This window comes from Ammodytes marinus (assembly GCF_949987685.1).
Source record: "Ammodytes marinus genome assembly, chromosome: 6".
In the NCBI taxonomy this organism is placed as follows: domain Eukaryota; kingdom Metazoa; phylum Chordata; class Actinopteri; order Uranoscopiformes; family Ammodytidae; genus Ammodytes; species Ammodytes marinus.
In genome coordinates, this window is record NC_137235.1 from 11,624,285 (window position 1) to 11,638,863 (window position 14,579).

Below are 14,579 nucleotides of genomic sequence, written 5' to 3' on the forward strand. Positions count from 1 at the left end.
AAAACAAGCATGTGGAGCTCCTTCATCCCTTAACAGCTACAGTTGTGATTCTCATTAGCGAGGCACTTAATCCCAAACTGCTCCAGTGGAACTGCTTAAAGGCCTGCAGTTGAATTATTCAGCTTGCAGGGCAATGGTGAATTATTATGTACACAGTCCCTGTGTCTTTATAAGAAATATATAATATTGTTTACAAATGCCTGTTTTTATTAGGTTTACAAGTGTAAACATTCTTAAAAACAGGCATTGAAGACAGCTCAGGCTTTTATTTCAAGGTATCAAATCTTTAAGCATCAGATATACTGTAGATAACCATAACAATATACTGTATATATATCAGCCAATATTAACCACTGACATGGGGTTTTATTTGACAGCATGCCTGATACATTCAGCAATTTCTACGTGAAGCAGCAATGGAAGATGAAGCCTTCTGATCGTCTTCAACAATGAAAAAGGCATCGATACACTCTCACATTTATTGGAGAGTTTTGTAGCAGGTCTGTCAGCGCAAAAACAAGTCAATATTTATTTTTAGTGGATCATGAGACAGCCTTCTTATTGGGGTTTCTGGACTAATCCATTGTCTTGTACACAAACAAAGGGTGCAGTTTCTTAAAAAAAAAAGATTAGAAAATGAATCATTTCATGAATCCAATCAGCAGGGAATGTATTCCTCACATTGATTATAGTTAGTTGAATATGGATATTAATTTCCTTCCTTAAGTCAAAAAGACATGATTATAAACATTATAGATTGTGCAAACAACACCAATACAGTGAATGGCGTTGATTTGGTTTGCAATGTCTTTCAAAGCATCTTCACTGGCTGCAATTGTCAGTGTAGTACTGAATTCTTCTTATCATACAATTTGATGTACCTCGTCTACCAGCTGCAGAACTTATTTACTGCTTCAGTTTTTTTTCAATTTCTGCTAGTTTCCTATTATTATTATTTAATTACAAATAATATAACCCTATTCATATATTATTAAATATGAGATCGAAGTTCATTACACTCGTTTAATGGTACTGAAGCATTTTCAAACACTTAAAACAGCCTTTTAGAAGTATGCTTATGCAGAAAGCTGTTGGCTTCCTAAACAAACTAGGGTAGCAGCTTTGTCTTTCTTAAGCAATGTAAATGATTATATGATGTCTCCTGTATGCTTTTATGTTTTTATGTTCTGTGTTTTGTATTTTTTATGATTATTTGTTTGTTGTGTGACATTGTTTTTACTACTGGATGCAGAACATTCCTTTACGTTTAACAAATATGGGGCTGAGGCCACATTTAAAGCTGCAACAAAAATGTCTTCTATACATTCAATTTCACATTTCATTTACAGCTGTAGAAACAGCTCTGCATCCATACAAACTCTCTCATAAGGCTCTGGTTACTGGAATGATTCAACCCCATAAATATGATTAGAATCCCTCCATAAAACTCTCCATAAAGCAGCGGCTTCCCCGAGAGATCAGGAAACATTCCAATAAAGGGTCGTAACACCTGTGCTTGGAAACCTTTTCCTTCCTTCTCCATTATTTTTCATGATTGATGTCTGTGCTCTTTTAGAAAATCCGCCCCCCATTAACCAGCCTGCATTTAAGTGGGGCTGTAAGGCAAGTGGAACAGTCCGCTCTGGAACAACCTGTATTTAAACCACTCCCAGGTTAAGTGCCTCAACTGACCCCTTACATCTGTCAGTTACTCATCTGCAACATACAGTAATTAAAAAAGGAAGGGGAAGACAGGAGGAGGGTTGTGGAGCGATTCTGCTGCAAAAGCTAAAAGGAAGTGAATGGAATAAAGTCATCATCTAGATAGACAATGACCGTTTAATTGCTGGGTGCCTTGATCAAAGTAAAAAAAAAATAATAATAAAATGTATTAGAAAATATTCTTGATGAATGTCAGCTTTGCTTGCCAAGATAGTTTGACTTGATTCCCAAATGGAATTTCGGCTGCCAAGTTTTCTTTCTTGCTCTCAGAAGAAAACATAAAAAAAAATAAAACATTCCTGTTAGTGACATTTTAAATGGGTTGCTCATTGAAGGGAGTGGTAACAGTTGTCATTGCCTGCTGTGTGGCCATATATAAAACAGCCGGACGTACCCACACAGGTTCTTCCATCCGGAGCCAGCTGTAGCCCGGGCGACGGACACTGACATCGGACCTCTCCTTTCAGCACCTCACAGCCGTACTGGCAGTTGGCCATGCCACAAGTGCGAGCATCTGATGGACATGAGGGAAACACAGCACGTATTAAAAAGGAAGAGAAGAGGGGAGGGACAGTTATAACTGCCCTCACTCTCACTTTTTTCCCCTCGTCACATTCACAATCACACTTAGCCTTGTCCTCAAGCTAGTGCCAGCAGGCCACTCACCTGCCTTTTCTGATATTAGTCGAGTTGACCCTGGTGCAGACAACAGGCACTCTGCCTTTATTAGATTCCTATGCTGCGCAGTCGCACTGTGCTCACACCTCAGCCCACACAATCCTCCCTTAGCCAACTTTCATCCTTCCCCACAACTCATAATCCATTTCCTACACCATCAAAGCGGCAGTTTGCAGCACCTCTGTAGTTGACCCATGCTGGGCAGATCAAGACCCTTTGCAATAACAAAATAGTGGAATGGATTTTGTTCAGCCTCTCTCAATAACTTGGGACCTTAAAAAAGGAAATTAAAATTGGGGCTCATGCTGCCATCGCCACTTCAGCTGCTGAAGGCACAATGGAGTCCAGTGTGATGACTGGCAAGCCAGGCTGATTAAATGCTGTGGCCGAGCGATCTATTGATCAAATCAGTAGCTTAGACAGACATCACACCTAAAACAATTTGAGATTGCCTCCAGTGTTGAGCAATTTGGAATTTAGTTACCAGGAGTTACGCCATCCTGGAGAAACGTGAGCAGAAAATAGTTATCAGGCGGGGGACAGAATTTACAGGGAGACGTGTATAGGCACCAACTCCAATTCTGTGAAATACCTGAGGGCAACTATTAAGAGCTGCACTCATTCGCTCAAGGCTCCAAAGATTGTTTCTTTTACATTATTTTTCATTTTAACCCTCTTTGGGTTCTTCACAAGGGTTCTTCACACTGTAGAGCTGCAATAATGAAGGGGATCGGCACAGGGCTTTAATCAAAGCAGTCTATCAAAGGGTTTGTGAGGCTGCTGCCGGAGGCACTCACACGAGTGGGAAAACACATTTTATAATATAGAGCATAGTATGTCACCAGCACTGCTTTTTGCAGGAATTCAGAATTAATAAATTTGTGTTGAAGTGAAGGAAGGCTTCGCAGTTGCACATCCAGGTTACAAAGCGGAAAAGAGATGATGAAAAGAAAAAACTCACAAGGGAGAAAATAGGTCAGGAATGAAAATACCCACATTTCAGACAACAATACAAACAGTGCGAACAATCACAGAGACTGAGACTGACAGAGTATTTATTGTGTGTGTGTGTGTGTGTGTGTGTGTGTGTGTGTGTGTGTGTGTGTCTGTGTGTGTGTTTAAGAGGAAGACAGACTCACTTCCACAGGTCCCATCAGGCATCAGCATGTAGCCGTTGAGGCAGTAGCACTTGTAACTCCCGTACGTGTTCATGCACCTGTGTTTACAAGGCCTCGGCTTCAGCCCGCACTCATTCAGGTCTGCAGACAGAGAGAGAGAGACAGCATGAGCAGACTGGAGTTCAGAGAGAGAGAGAGAAAGAACCTCCCATATAGGGGTGAAACTAGTCAGAGGGCAAAGGTGAAGAGGTCAGTTATGTCAAACCTCACCCATCCATTTGAGTGTGGTTTTGAGGTGTCTTGTTTGTCTGTGTGCGGGGGCTAATGTGTGTGTTTTGGAAGGGGTGGGTAGGGGGGGTGCGTCTTCGAGGAAGCGCTGCCATGTTCTGACAGGCCTGCAGCTTCCCTCTTTGATGATTTAACAGGAAGCCAGTGTCAACTGTCAACCTGCCCATTACCTGGAAGTGATAAAAGATGCTATTATACCCTCTGAATCACCACAAGATCATGTGGCTGTAGCTGCACCATCCAGTCCTCCCTTTTAATAAACACCTATAATTCCAGTGTTTTTAATGCAGGCATACAAGTAGAGAAATGTCACCAACAGCCCACGGAAGTCTTATTAGAAAATTATGCTGTCTGACTTCGACTCGGGGAGGGCTCCTGGGAGAAAGGAATAAGACCCGAGCTCGACAACACCTGTCAAATGCTTATGCAAATTGCAAGTCATTATACCGTTCCTCGCAGCAGACATTTCGACTAGTCAAACACAAGGTGTAACTAATAACATTATTAATGTCTGCATTTCCACATATGTGTTTCAGTGGCAGTTTGGTTTGTTTCCTCACAGGAGCGACAGGGACACTGACAGAGACACCGTTAATGTTGTTAGTTACCCCATGTTGCGCTCTTCCTGCAATGACGAGACAAAGTGTCCTCTATGTGAAGCGCTGGATTAAATATATGTGGATTTCTCCTTTGCCATAGATTCTTTTTAAATTGTACCTTAAGGAATGCAGCTAAAGCAAAGTGACAGCCACGACATTAAAACTGTAACAAACCGACCAAACCAAGAGCTAGATAGCTCCATGTTTTTTATATGGGCACAGTTTGACATATGCCGTATAACAGGAAAGGCACAGGATAAACTAATAATATTAACCCAGGTGTTACTGATAACATTTTAAATGTCTGCATTCCACTTATGTATTTCAGTTCGATTAGCCCTGGTGCTGTGCATGTTTTCTCCCGCAGAATGACGTTCTGACACTTGTAAAAGGCACAGAGACAGCATCAATGTTTTAAGTTACATCTAGGTAATACTTTAAGGCCTAAAGTGCAACATTTTTAGAAATCGGCTCATCCTAGCCTGAGAAAAGGCAGAAAGAGTGTGTTATGGCCTCACTGTCTAACCCTACAGTTTGCCCAGTTGTGACATCATCTGTAGGGTTAGACAGTGAGACCATAAAACACTCTCAGGCTAGGGTGAACCGATTTCTAAAAAAATTGCACATTTATACTACATAGGATCTCAGAGTTCAATACACCTTCATATTCCCACAGGTGAAGTAGGCCTTTAAAAATGCTTCTAGTGGCTTGGAGAACATGAAATAAGAAAGAAATATGGTCATTTGTTGTAGACTTTTCTGAAAACGTATTTTAAAGAATGAAACTACAGTAAAGCAACATTCACAATGGCCAAATTGCAGAGATCCAGCCAGTCCAATTATCATGTCCATGTTTATTTAGGTGGTCCTTTATTTATAGTCTAGTTGTTGCTCATTCATTTTCCCTTCTCAAACACACACACACACACACACACACACACACACACACACACACACACACACACACACACACACACACACACACACACACACACACACACACACACACACACATACGCGCACACATGAGCTTCTGCATTAGTCTGTTCATCAGATAATATGTATGTCAGAGTTTAGGGACAATCATCCCCATAACCCCAAACAATTAACTCACATGTTATATTTAAATAAATAACTGTAACAGGTGTCTTGACTAAAATGTGACTAGTAACACCTGTACTTTTCCTTCTAGGAAAGATCAAAATGTCTGCTGTGAAAATGAAAAATATGCATTTTAAATGAGCTTTGTGTTTAGTAGAATATTGATTTCTGTCATTGGTTGTGTTGGAAAGTAACTAATTACTCTCATTACTGTAGTGGAAAATCTTTGCTGTGTATACTTTAAGTACACCCAATGATTTATTTAAGCACATTCTTCAATTCCATCTGCACTCAAGGACAAGGATTATTGAGTAGCCTGGAGTTATGGTGTTCTGACACAGAGAGAAGGATGTTTCAATTCAGTTTGCTCCAAAGCTCTTTTTCCTCTCAAGCAATTTTCACGATTAAGTTTTCTCATAAGAGAAAATAGTGTCACTACTCTTGCAGAGTGTCCACAAATTGAAGCGGGACTGGATGGTAAGGCGTATAAGTATTGAACTGGTTACAGTGACCAGATTAGCCTCTTGCTCACAGGCTTTTTCCATTTCCAGTTAGTGGGATATTGTAGCAATCAGGGCTGCCCCTGGCCAAATTGGGGCCCTAAGCGTAATTTATGAAACATTAAGAACGTAAAGTGTGAGAAAGTGTGATCTGAGATAAATTGAGTATGACAAAAAAAAAAGAGTCAACAATGAAATATTTAAGGGCCTCCCAAACTGCTCGAGCCCGCAACACTGTCAGTATGCGCATTATATGTGCAAAAAATGTGTTCTGTCTTTAGGGACGGGCTGCCCTGGTAGCAATATCATCATATAATTGGCATGGATAGTTGAACCTGTCAAAATTAACATTTCAATGTGTTAATTGTGAATGAAAACGGATGTCTCAAACTGCAGCTTTGGTAGTTATCAAATGTAATTCATTCATGTTACTTTCCATATCATTGGGTTAGCGTGATTTATAAATTACAAAATTAATTACAAATTAATAAAGATTAATAGAAAGACAAATAAAGATCAGGAATGGCTGAAAATATGTAAAGTCACACTTGGTTTTGTTTCAGCACCTTGACTGTAGAAAGGCCCAATGACGATGGGAGATAATGTTTTGATTGGCTACAATTACACATATTTTTTCCATATATCCCCAAAATAATGTTTCTTCCTGCTCCTCACTTAAATGTGGGGTCCCTTGGGAGTACCAGGCCCACAAGGGGAAAATCCAACTTACAAAGTTATCCATCCAAAAATAAAAAATAAACTTTCTAACTGAAATAGCACCCGACCTGTTTCCGGGATACAGTAGAACTATCAGAAATAGATTTCATCTGACTGTACAGCACATGAGGGGGGTCGTTTTCATCTTGGCCGACCGCATTGTTAATGCCCTGTTTAGCTCAGTGGACATATGCAGGGCAAATTCTCCGAGTGCCACATACCATCCTACATTTAAAAGATACCAGATTAATTTAGATGAATGACGGAGTGGATGCCTAGTTCGAATATCCACAGATCCCAACCTATTTATAGTAGCGTATGGTCTACTGAAGCCATGGTAGCGTGGGGTGGAGTGGTGTGGCTGGAATTTGGACTGACCATCTGCTTGTTTAATGCTACCGCGTGCCATCAGGCTTGTTAAGTCGTGTTCCATAACTGTACATTTTTATGAATATACTGGGGTCAGTTTGTGACTGCAGTTGTTACATGAGGGCCAAAACAATGACACATATTACAGAGTTACCTTCACTGAGTACAAGAGTACGGATAACAAAGAAACTGATATTTAGGAGTGTTGGACAAAACATCCCCAATATTATATTTGAATTTATTACACTGAACGCACATTTGTCTTTGTCTTGCCTGAGGGAAAATACACTGCGACTGAGTTTGAGCTACTGCTGGTGTACACCACATGAATATAAAGGCCACTGTGTTTATTAAAGCCTTTTCGTTGAAACATTTGTTTGTTTCAGGACTGGACATTATGGCTTCTTAATTCTTTATCAAAACAGACTCAGTCAAAATGATTTGTCCTGTCCTTGTCAAACAGACGGCTTGCCTCTGATCATTTTCAGTCAAACCATTCAACTCTCCTTGAAGATAATGTCCTCAACACCCGTACATCTGTTCACACCTGCACCTTACAAACAGGTATCCTCCCTCTTCACTTTTTTAATTAACGTTGTCGCCGTTGCTTTTCTGGCAGTAAACAACGGGCATTCTCATGACTTGCGATAACAGAAAACCATAGCAACACGCTGTCCATTGTCATGTCAGCGCAGAGAAACAGGTCTCCACTTGCCCGTCGCACTGAAAAGAAAAACAGCTTAAACATGTAAATGAGGGATTATTGAAATGGTCACATTCTCAGACATAGGCAGCTCCGTGAGCGTCAGCACATGCCAGACACAAGACACAGCCAGGGCCTCCTCTGTGTAGAGAAAGAAAACAAAAAACAGAAAAGAGAGAGGACAGAAGAGACAAGACTGAGAGAGGAAATCTTAGAGATAACAAACCAGCCCCGGCCACAAATTGACAGTTGGACACGGCCCCAGGACTGAGGAGACCTGTGCACTGTACGCTAAATGAACTGCTAAGACACATCTGAAGTGATGCAAAGTAGAGTGATTTATTGGGTCAGCTCCACTGAGCTATGCTTTGCTACATTCCCGACACGCCTCTATCACTGACAGAGAGATTAGCAGGGGCTCTTTCTCGGGGATACGCTTGTCTCTAAAGAAGATCACTCTCGGTTATAGGGCTTAAGGCCTCGTGCTAGCAGCGTTGGAGGAGTCATGAGTGCTGAGTCCATGTGTCAATGATGGTTTGAAAGGGGAAGGAGGGGCTATTTGTTCCAGGTGCTCAAAAAACACTGGAGGGGAAAAAATATGAGAGAGAGAGAGGAAATAAGCGCTATGGATACATCACCATGGCTCTCTGTTGCTGAGGAACAGATTTTTTAGGGTGGATGGAGAAAGAAAGAGAGGCAGATATAGAGAGGTTAAGGCTGTGACATGCTTGGCATTCATGCTGGCATTTTTCCACTGAAAAAAGCCGCTCTTGAGTGGTGTCTGTTCTGCCAGGGGAGGACAGGCAGCGGTGAGCAAATAGTTGAGAGTGACATTCCCTCCCCCTCGGTCGGCACAGTGCTGCACCACGCATGCTGCTGAGATGGGGGAAGAGAGGGGAAAAATAGCTGCTTGCTTGTGAAGGGAGGTTTGATCGACGAATCTCACCCTCCATCACTACTCTCGCCGGCCGGTGGTCCACGGGTAGAAAGATAGGAGGGTGACTGTCCCACACTGGTGGGGTTAAATAGTCCAGTTCCTCTTCTTTAGATAAGAGAAAATGGGTTAGAGGACATGGTGGGGAAAGAGGGAGAGGGGGTTGGTTGAAGATGGGGAAAAGAGTAAAAAGACAGTAAGGGAGGGAGAGAAAGAGAGAGAGAAACAGACGTATTGAGAATGAAAGGCACCAACCAATAAATTAGAACACCTCTGACCAGACCACATTCCTGCAAAGTAAGGGGAGTATTATGCAGCAAAGAGGATTACAGTTGTGGGAATTGGACATGAGCTGGGTATCAGAAAAAATGTTTAGGGCACATGTTAGAGAAAATGAGTGAAATTGTTTTTGAGTCCCTTCTCCCCCCTGGCCTCTTCTTTCTTATGCATTCCTGTTTTTTGTCATGTAGGGTGAAATGGGACCTGAGAGAATTACAGTATCTCGCGGATTCAGAGGATACCCCCTCAGTTTGTGTCTGGAGGTTCAAAGGTAGGAGTTTTAAAGAGGTACAAACACTTCAGCCTCTAGAATTTCAGCCCCTCCCCTCTTTGTCTACCCATCTATCCATCCTGCAAGCTTTCCTCCGGCAGTAAGCTAACAACACCTATTGTTAAGTGACAGGAAGGTGATACAGCTACCTCTAGCTGCTTTGCACGCTTCAAATCATTCAGGCTTTGCCTATTGAGGGACGTGGTAACTTAGACTGAGAAGTTATGCAAGCATACCACACTCTTGCCAACTTTACCCTTGACAAAAAAAAATTGGCCCAGGCCTGATCTGTAAATAGGCAACATGTATTGATATAAGAATGTCATACGGAAGAACAATAATTCACTAAGAGAATTGTCTAACCACTGCACCAATGTGTAAAAAGAATGTACCTTTCTGCCAATAAAAATGTGTATGCAGACCAAGCAATATGAAAGTATCACAATAATGAACGTGAACTTTCCATCGACTCAATATTGTGCGTGTTGGGACATAGAATGTAGACAGACAGATAAACAGTCAGAGCAGAAATTATATAAGAAACATACTGGCTTAAATGGTATTTGAAACGAGAATATTGTAAGAAATGATGCAAGAAATTGCAACCTGTTAACATCTGAAGTTAATAAATACATTACAATAGCACTGCAATGGCTCTATAATGCTTATAATGTTCAATTTGCCTTGTTATGATACTGTGTAATAGATGTCATATAATGTTGTAGTCTTCTTAGGGGCCATAGTTAGGGGTGGGGTTGCACTCAAGTCCATTGAAAATGTGTTTGGAAAATTGCCAATTCACATTTTCATGCATATGCTTGACAATACATGTCCAACCTAAACACAATATCACTTGAAACTCGAAGACGGAGTAGTGTTAATGGAAATTGAGGCTACAGTATTGTACCACGAATCCCCCCCAGAGACAAATTCTTCATGATTACCTGATGGGATCTGAGACTTGTAGCCATGGAACTGAAACATGTTAGAGCAATGTCAAAAAGAGAATTGTGTGGTATCATATCAAATGGTAAAATAAACCCATTCACGCACACAGTCACACATCAATGTTTGTGAGCCACCACGCAGGGTGCCGGGGCCTGAACATTGAGAGAAATTTGGAGCACAGTGGTATTGCCTTGGCCTTCTGGTTGGAGGGGGGAATCGATCCCCAACCCTGTGGTCAGTGGGCGACTCCCTCTACATCCTGAGCCTACATCTTGTTTATTGCTTACGGTCAATGACTTTAATGACCTTGTAATATAAAATAAAGATAAAACAAATAGAGTTTGGAGTAATTTGACGACGATTAAAGGAAAATACAAAGTATGAAGAGGTGACTTCATTACTTGCAGCTGTTTGGCTGCCAACAGCAGACAGCCAGGAAGACAAACAGAGAGAGAGGGCTCGGTTTCTAAAACAACAACCCTAAAGTACGTCTCTACACCTAGACTGTATTCAATTCAGCCGAAGATAAGTGGAATGTTGGAGATAGCCATGCGGCTATGCCTAGACAAAGCAGTGAGAGGTCCAGATATTAGCTTATATTTAAAAAAAAGATGGAGAGATCCATTGTATAGTTATTTCATCCACAGTGGGGGTATTAATTATACAGCTGATTGACAGACGAGGGGGGTGGAGAAGAAAGAAGCATCTGGAGGCACTGCAGCTTTAATGCGTCTGATGTCATGGATGTCATTCCCCCGGCACAATCGTTCAATAGTGTCTTGACAGCGGGTCAACAACACCTAATTAAATCCACCTGCATGGAATACTCATCTCATTAAAACGGTTGGATCAGCAGTGGGAGTGTGCTGCCAAATTGTTAAACAGATTATCCCTATAATGAGTTTATTTGTGCAGCGAGAGCGTATTCATCCATCCTCACCATGCTCTGTGACAGATACAATTCTTGTCAGCACCAAAGGCGAAGCACTTTCTAAAAAACGATAGGGATTCTCAAAGTGGTGGTTATTATTCTTGACAGTTGAGCCCCTTAATAATTTAAGATTGAACATAGTCAGATTCATTCACATGATTGCCCATTCAGGTACTGGGATTTTCGGTATAAGGAAAGCAATGAAAGTGAAATAAACACCAAGGCGATAATATTTGGCAGGTGAAAAGAGCTGGTACTAAAAACAGACATGTTGTCCTTGAGGTATAAATCTCCCAGAGTAGAAGCTAATAAAAGTTCAACAGAGGAAAATGCGGCTTTGATGCTGAGAGTGATGGAACCGATACAGCGTCTGCCTTGCTTGTGTTTAGTGTAAACCCTAATGTTTCCTCTGTGGTTTTGTTTCTGCTCCGTTCCACCAGTGCTCCTAAGGTGTTTAACATTCTAGTAAACCAGAGCGCCTCCGGGTTTCGCACATCTATCCACACACCCCCGACTAGGAGCAAATGAATGTGTGTTCATTTATGTGTGAATACAAAATATATCTCCTTAAATGCAGGCAAGAGTAAGCATCACTAAGCATATTTCCTCATTTCACGCCAGCCCTAAAAATGGAAATTGACCAACATTTATTTTGATAACTGGTTCAAATTGGGAAGGGATTGATTTGGAAACCAACCTTCATCATTGTGTACATTGTTTTCATTGTTTCAAAAGGAAACATTAATGATTTCATATATATAAACACAGAGGAAGTTTTCATCAAGCCTTTTCGTCTTCAAAACTACAAACACAAGAAGGTTCTCTGGAGTTTTTTCACTTTCCAGCAATGCATGCTGGGAAGACTGATAATGTACGGATCACATTTCTTTAGAAACCTGATTTAATTAATCAATAAAGTCTTTCAAATAATAATTTAAAGTCAAAGCTTGTGTTCACATGCTCTAAAGTTGAACTCTAATTAAAACTTATATAGTTACATAAAGTTAATTACAAAAAAAGTTGATTTCACTCATTTCCTGTGTGATGTTGTACAGTGTATCAGGTCGACTATTGACCTTTAGCAGCATGTAAGTCAGGTATGCAGCATGTGCTAGCTTAACAGAACCCAAGGTTATCTCCACCTAAACAGAAACAAAGGTCATGTCTGCCACTCAAAGCTGAGGAAAGTGGGGAGCTCTGTATGTCGTCAAGAGCTTATTGGACAAATGAAGTTGGATGGACACATGAAAGTACAGTTTCATCTTGAAAGGTCTTGGCAGTCACATTTGTCAGATAAGTCCGTCTGAATGGTTGGCAGCAAAGTCTATTGTAGTTGGCTATGGGACACGGATCGTTTTTCCTCTCTCCTTTGTTGTAGATTAAGACAAAGTATAGCCGTCTGGCCAGGCAGACAGGAGCCACCTATAGCCTGGAAATGCACGATGAGTCATTTGGAACATTCCGGAGAGGATTTCAACACCCCCCCCCCCCACCTCGGTACCACTCCAACCCTTGTTTTTAATTACACACTATCCTATTCCTGTCTTAGGGCGTGAATTCCACAAGTATTTTCAAGCTCCTTGGATTCACTTCAGCCTGCGTCTAACTGGGGAGCTTTAAACGCTTTTCAACATGTCAGTGATGAAAATGCAGAAAAACTCCAGCATGCACACACACACACACACAGACACACACACACACACACACACACACACACACACACACTTTGAATAGCAGCGGTTGCCAAGTCATCTCAGGTCAGTAATTGAGATGTTATCTTCACAGGGGAGGATCCCCACTCCCGGGATCATTCAACATTGCCTCACCACTCGTTTCCGTTTGAGCTGAATCAGCTCCTTCTCTCTGTCTCCACCTCCTACCTCCGTGATTAAAGCACCTCACTATACTGTTGGCTGCTAACAAACCAGGCGGACACTTTTTTCAGGCTGGTGTGCTGTGTTGTGGAGATTGACCACAATAAACAATAACGACCCTGCCATCGCTCAGGGCAGGGGCATGTCGGCAGGCCTGTGTGTTGCCTGGGTGATCTTTTGAGTCATGAGTGTTCAAGGTGGACCATATATTCCCACTCTTTCCTCCCTGGTGTGTGTTTCAATTTCAGTTCTCCCAGGTCAAATGAAAAAAACAACTGTGTTTTCATAGTGTCTACAAGTTTCTTGCGAGAGCTCACCTTGATTGCAGGTCTTGCCAGTGAAGCCAGGGTGGCATTTGCACTTATTTGGTCCCACGCAGTCTCCGTTCTTACAGCCGGGCTGACACACAGCTATTCAGGGATTACAAGAGGAAGAGACAGATCAGTGCAGCGCCCTCAAAGATTACTTGTACAAGATCAAAATGACAAAGCACTTAATCCTACTACTTGTCTGTAAATTATGTGTTTACTCCACATCACAGCAATAATACAGTGCATGACACCTCACAGTACATAGTAAATGTCTTTCTTTTTTCCTTTGTGGAGCAGTGCTGATATCATTGACTCATAATAACAGAGCAGCCATTTTCACTTTACTGCTATACATCTTTTTTTATATATTTTAATTTACATTGAACAGAGCCGGATCTTGTAAAAGTTTTATTTTCCTAACTGATACTTAATCCTTTCACACCCCGAATATAAATGAGAAGTTTGACCTTTCAACACCAAGCAGAGTTGTCATTTTCCTGGATTTAGAATGCAACACTGATATGTACACTGACACCCAGCCAACACAGATTACCTAGACAAATAATATTTCCTCAGATGAAACAATTAGAGCACCAAAACAGTAGATTATAATTAGTGTGCCTCAGTTAAGAGCTGCCCGGCAGATCGAACACAGTGCGAGAATGGTGATATTTTGAGTGTGTACAGAGACAGACGTGGAAAGCACAACTTCACCGACTGTCCATGTTCTGTCTCAGTGAGCTGCAGGCTTGCCCTGTTTATCTGACTATGCTTACTGCAGCTTGCTGCTAAGCATGTCTGCCACACTGGGCCTTACTTATTTGCATTGAAAGCTTCATTAATTCTGTCATAATACAGGGCAATCGGAGGACTTAATTATCTCTGTAGTGGAGGAGGCACTAAATATATGTGTTTGTGTGTGTGTGTGTGTGTGTGTGTGTGTGTGTGCGTGCGTGTGTTTACTATCTTGTTGCATAAGCCTTACATATTGCATGCATATAACTGTCTTGGTAGTTGGTACACAACATTTGTTTTGGGTTTATTTGTCAGTTTGATTTATAGCTCACAAATTACCTCAAATATTTCATTGGTGAAAATTCTGGATATTTTAAAAGAAGAACCATGCCAAAAACAAGCTACGAATTATAAAAAGGCGAGGGGCAAAGTTGGTGTTTGCAGTGAGAGCAGTAAGAAGATGAAAAATAATCCAGGAAATCGAGTTTGGGTAATAAATAG

General features: G+C 41.4%; 1 protein-coding gene across 6 annotated transcripts in view; it reads right to left on the bottom strand.

The window, feature by feature from the left end:
- The window catches only part of npnta (nephronectin a), a 41,938-nt gene that overhangs the window by 11,765 nt on the left and 15,594 nt on the right, over positions 1-14,579 (bottom strand). For 3 of the 6 annotated variants that reach the window (XM_080029100.1, XM_080029101.1, XM_080029104.1), the window contains 4 exons: positions 13,350-13,442; positions 8,742-8,837; positions 3,540-3,659; positions 2,117-2,236 (listed from right to left, as the gene is read on the bottom strand). In XM_080029100.1, coding sequence (XP_079885226.1) covers positions 2,117-2,236; positions 3,540-3,659; positions 8,742-8,837; positions 13,350-13,442 — 429 coding nt within the window. The remainder of the gene's footprint in view (positions 1-2,116; positions 2,237-3,539; positions 3,660-8,741; positions 8,838-13,349; positions 13,443-14,579) is intronic. The other 3 variants (XM_080029103.1, XM_080029102.1, XM_080029105.1) reach the window with 1 other exon arrangement.